Source organism: Wasmannia auropunctata, unplaced genomic scaffold (genome assembly GCF_000956235.1).
Source record: "Wasmannia auropunctata unplaced genomic scaffold, wasmannia.A_1.0 LD271455.1, whole genome shotgun sequence".
Lineage (NCBI taxonomy): Eukaryota > Metazoa > Arthropoda > Insecta > Hymenoptera > Formicidae > Wasmannia > Wasmannia auropunctata.
Genome location: NW_012091435.1, coordinates 1 through 1686, shown reverse-complemented (window position 1 = coordinate 1686; position 1686 = coordinate 1). Strand labels below are relative to the sequence as shown.

At 32.3% G+C, this 1686-nt stretch overlaps 1 protein-coding gene across 1 annotated transcript; it reads left to right on the top strand.

The window, feature by feature from the left end:
- Positions 1 to 31: 31 nt before the first annotated feature.
- LOC105462074 (dipeptidase 1-like) lies at positions 32 to 732 on the top strand. Its single transcript, XM_011708599.1, has 3 exons — positions 32 to 212; positions 294 to 409; positions 526 to 732. The coding sequence occupies exons 1-3, from the start codon at positions 48 to 50 to the stop codon at positions 629 to 631; spliced, it is 387 nt and encodes a 128-aa protein (XP_011706901.1). The 5' UTR covers positions 32 to 47; the 3' UTR covers positions 632 to 732.
- Positions 733 to 1686: the final 954 nt, after the last annotated feature.

Sequence of the window (1686 nt, the reverse complement as noted above, 5' to 3'; positions counted from 1 at the left end):
CTAATTATTACACGATGAGTCAACGAATAAAGGGCTAAATATATTTGATGAAATTAATCAGAATGCCAGTGGGATTGGAAGATGTCTCCAAGTATCCCGATTTGTTCGATCGTTTGTATGAAAGTCGTGCGGGAGAGCCAAGGTGGACCAAGGAGGATTTGGAAAAATTGGCTGGAAAGAATCTTATTCGAGTTTTCCAAACTGTGGAAGCGGTGGGTGCAAAAAATTATAAAAACATATAATCGGAGATGATGAACATTTTATATTTTCTCTTTATTATGTTTCTACGAAAGATGCGAGACGTATTATGGGCCGAATCGCCTCACGAAGATACTATAACGGGAAGGGAATTATACATCGCGCAAAGGAAAGAGGGTCTCAATCCAGGCTCATGTCAATCCGCAATCGAGTAAGTATTATCTTGTATAAGTATATTATTTTGTTAATTTAATTTGTCGTAGAGAAAGATGGCAGGTCTTTTTAATAATATTCGATATTTAAAGTTCTTTCATATTGCCGTTTTAGATGGGACGACGTGAATGCAACAGATATTGAGGTTGAAAAATCTGTCAGCTTTAGTGCCATTAAAAGTAGACCGGTGTACCAAAAACTCGAGGTGAACGGTTGTTAAAATGGAGACCGCGTGTGAAAATACATGTGTAAAACGATATGTGATACTTTATTAACGCATAATTAACATTAAAAAGCAAAATATACAAATGTTGGATAATATTATGATATCATTTAATCTCCTTCATACTCGATTGACTTCAATATAAATAAAAGATTACGAAGTACTTGACGAAGTATAAAAATAATATCTTTCAGAAAATTTCTAAAAATACTCTTGTGTAAATTTTAAAAATTTTCGTGATTTTTAGTTGAATTGAACTGATCATGATATTACAAACGGTAGATAAATTATTTTTCTGATATAAATATATATTATATTATATATAAATTTATCTGCAAATAAGATATAAATCAAGATATAAGTTTTTTGTACTTAAAAATGTCCTCTTAGGATTATTTTTTATATTGGTCTCGTACGTACGTAGACTTGTCATGAGACACTACCGTATTTTTTGATATTGTTGGTATAGAATTTGAATCATGCGGAACTCCATCAATAATATTTTCGTATTTCACGGTTTCGATCATTCCGAACTCTGTCTTTTCGCTGGCAACACGTATTGTGAAGAGAATGTCTACGTAAGAGCGTGATTTTCAAAGGTAATCTTTTCTTTTTCTTAATTAAACTTGTATTAAAGATATACAAAATTAAAGAAAATATTTTCACAAATAACCCAGATAGCACACAGAGTTCATAAAGAATTCAGTCATCAATTTTGAGTTTATTTTCAGATGCAAAAAGAATTCTTTTTCTAGAAGTTCTGAAAAAGTATTCTTTTCGCACCTGAAAATGAACTCAGAATTTGAGTTTTTTTTAAACACTTAAGTGCATGACTAAAGTTGCACAATAACATTGATAATGCTTTGTATGTATTGTATTTAATAGTGCAGTATTAAGATAGCAGAATAATTAAACGGTATACATTTCAAGTTATTGCGTCTATTGTGTTTGGGATCGCGGACATATACCAATGCACTCGTTAAAAGTGTGGTGCGAAAGGTGATATCGATGCGAGGCTCGTTGCCCCCCCATCGGTCATGTCTCTTATACAC